The following is a 3410-nucleotide window of genomic DNA, read 5'->3' as shown; positions in this document are numbered from 1 at the left end:
AACCCAAGGAGGGGTCGCTAGGAGTCGGGGCTGACTCGATGGCAAACAACAACAACAACAATAAATTTCTGCTGAAACACTGCACAGAAATTTTGTAAACAGTCATTTTTGTGTCACGCCTCACACACACACCCTAATGGCACCACTGGGAAAGCATATCATTTTTATTATTGCCAGACTAAGCTAGGTGAAGATTCATGGAGAAATGAAACAAGCAGCCCATAGAGGTGGCCACTTTAGCAGATTTGGGGATAGGCTCTAGGCCTGGGGAGTTCTGCACCTTCCTAAAGTTCTTCTGGTGTAAATTAATGCTGGGAGCTAGAGGAGGTGGTGGTGCAGAAGCAGTCCCAGGACCAGGCAGGGTGGAAGATCAGGAAGGCTGTGTGGCCCTGCAGGCTTACCCTTCAAGATCTCATTGATCCACTGGATTGCAGCTTTCTTCTCCAAGTCAAAGTCCTCAATAGTGACTTGATAACCTATCTGCGGAGCTGGGGGCATGATCAGCGGTTCTCCTCGCCTGTTAGAGAGCAGCAGAGGAACCTTGCGCTTCTGAGACCTGGAGCTGTGTGGCATAGATGAGCAATTCCCCAAGTGTTGTTTCTGCCCTGAGGTAGCATCTAAAATGTTTTCACCTGGGATCTTCTTCTCTGGTACCAATGAGGCTAAAGAGTTAGACTGATGACCTTCCTCACTCACTTTCTCTGCAGGCACCTGGGAATGGAATATGGCTGGACCAGAGAGTCTGGCCTTACTTGGTCCACTTCTCCTCTGCAGCAGTGGGAAAGCTCGAGTGGAGCTATATGAGCTGGTAATAGCATTACGTTTCCTGCATGAGCTCATAAAAGAGGCCTGCGTTGTCTTAATCAGACCATATTCTGAGCTGCTGGAAAGGAGGTCTCTTTTCAGAGGCCCGGGTTTGGGGATGAAGGAAGGGAAGATTCCATTGATAATCACAGGCCTGAATGCGGACTGTACACCCTCACCATCATCCAACCCCCTTCTCTGACTGCCTCGCCTCTCAGTGATGATGTCATTTTCTTCCTGCTTCACTGGCCATTTCCCAATCTCTCCAAGGGCCTTCTGGTCTTCCTCTTCCTGGGCTCTCACTTCACTGCTCTCTCCAAAGGCCCTCAACAGGATCTCTTTGACATAAGGGCTTGGGAAGTGACTAGACAGTGAAGACCACATACAGACAACTGTCTGCTTCAGTGCCAAGCGCAGTGTCAATTTATCTTCACTAGGTGCCAACTTCAGGATCACTGAAGTGCAGAACATCTTGGAGCTGCACACAGACAGCGCCAGCTTCTTCTGATGGCCCCTCTGGGGCGCCGAGGGTATGATCCCCAAAAATGAACACTGGGACAGCCTATTCGGATATCGTTTCCAATATACTATGACAAACCGACGGCGATGGCGGCGACGACGAAAACACGGTAAAGCCACACGATCCTCGTATGACAGCCTGCGAGACAGTCCGAGGGTAGCATCAGCAGAGTGCACCCGGCAGGCCGCGCGATCACCGCGGGCAAGGTGCGCGGGCCGGAGAGGGTTAGGACTCTGAGACGGGTCCCTGACCTTCAGAGCTGGGGACAGGGGTGGAGGAGGAGGCCGGCTCAGGTAACTGCCCATGAGGAGCAATTCTGCACCGTGGAGTCCTTCAAACAAGGCAGTGCCTCAGAGAGGCGTCCGTTAGGTTTTGTCGCAGGGGCCCAAAGCAAAGCGCGCACTGTTAGGCGTGGCCCCTGTGACGTGGGCTTGGAACGTGTGAGCAAAGAAAGGGAACTCGCAAAGCCGGGGCTAAGGAGGGCGTACGCACACAGGGCGGCGTTGGCCGCAACTCAATGTCCGGATTCCGTACCCCCTTTCCCGGACCAGGCCATAGGTCCCTCCGGGAACTGCAGGATTGGAGTTCCTGGAACCCCGAGCGGGAATCGAGGGGACACCTGATTCCTGACTCAGCAGCGACTATGCCAGTCCTCTTCCCGGTAGAGAGCTGCTCATAACATGAGCCCAAAGACGCCGCCTGTATCCTCCAGGACCGGCAGGATGCGGGCTGCTGGGGTGTAGAAGACTGCAGGAGGGATGGGCTAGGTTCCCGATGCCAGAACCTTGCGGTCTTTGCTTTCACTCTCTTTCCTTCCGACGCATAGCGACCCCTCCTTAGGTTTCGGAGGCGGTATCTCTAGGGAAGTAGAAGCTCAATTTTCCTTCCTGAGGAGTGGCTGGTGGGTTTGAACCGCCTTCCTTCTGGTTAGTAGGAAAATGCCTTAGGCACTATGCCACCAGAGCTCCCTTCCTTCGGAGGAATATCACTTTTCAAGTACCCCTCCCTGCAACTCTGTTTTTCTCTGGCTGCCTTAACAAATTACCACAAATTGAATGGGTTAAAACAATTTATTCATTCACAGTTCTGGAGGCTAGAAGTCCGAAATTAAGGTGTCAGTAGACAGGGCCATGCTTCCTTTGAAGGCTCTGAGAGAAACCATCCTGTGCCTATGTCTCCTAGCTTCTGATTATCAGCAATCCTTGGTGTTCCTTGGGTTGTGGTACCACAACTCTAATCTCTGCCTCCATCTTTGCATGGCCTTCTTTGTCTCCGTGTGTCTACATGGGCTTCTTAGGACAGCAGTTAGTGGATTTAGGGCAACTCTAGTCCAGGATGACTTCATCTTAACTAATTGCATCTGGAAAAACCCTGTTTCCAAATAAGGCCACATTCTGAGATTCCAGATGGACATAAATTTTTGATACTCTTCAGCCTAGTACACCCCCTTTTCCTAGGAAAGATTTCTAGACATACTTTATAGTGATCAGAAGTCCGAGTTTAGAGGTACCAAATTGATACCCTTTTTAGACAGGTAAAACCAATCAACCAGGAACAGTATTGTCTGGTACTTAAAACAGAATTCCTGTTTTGAGGCTCATTCTTTGCTGAAATCATCTCCCTAGTTTTTGTTTTCAGTTCTTTCACAGAAAGATTCTATAGATATTTCTGTCATTCTTTTTCAGCGCATCTAGTCAGACTTAAGTAATCTTCATTCTACTAAAAAGAACAAACCACAGAATTGTAGTCAGGAGCACTTAGCTTACTTTTGGCATGGATGTTAAGAGTTGAATTCTAGGTCAATACACAATGGAATAAATGTTGTATTCTCAGATCATACTTGGAAACTTATTTACCCCAGAAAGTACCCTCAAATATTATATAATCACTAGGCAGTTTCTAACATAACCAGGAAGTGCCCTTTGTTTGGATATTTCCCAGAGGATCCAGAAAGTACCCTCTTCATTTAGGATATGGCACGCTGCATTCCTCTGCTCTCTGATACATGCAAATAAAAACATAACATGACCTATTGAGTGTAGTTTCCTCTGAAACTGGGAGTGCATCTGACGTCTGTTTTTTCTGT

The 3410-nt window shown here is 49.0% G+C and overlaps 1 protein-coding gene across 1 annotated transcript; it reads right to left on the bottom strand.

Moving 5' to 3' along the window:
- Positions 1-318: 318 nt before the first annotated feature.
- On the bottom strand, positions 319-1629 carry LOC103207771 (nuclear envelope pore membrane protein POM 121C-like). Its single transcript, XM_007953438.1, has one exon. The coding sequence runs from the start codon at positions 1627-1629 to the stop codon at positions 319-321; it is 1311 nt and encodes a 436-aa protein (XP_007951629.1).
- Between the last annotated feature and the right edge of the window lie 1781 nt (positions 1630-3410).

The sequence above is a fragment of the Orycteropus afer genome, unplaced genomic scaffold (genome assembly GCF_000298275.1).
Source record: "Orycteropus afer afer isolate SDZICR_OR568_19922 unplaced genomic scaffold, OryAfe1.0 scaffold00393, whole genome shotgun sequence".
Taxonomy (NCBI): domain Eukaryota; kingdom Metazoa; phylum Chordata; class Mammalia; order Tubulidentata; family Orycteropodidae; genus Orycteropus; species Orycteropus afer.
This window is presented reverse-complemented; position numbering and strand designations above follow the sequence as displayed.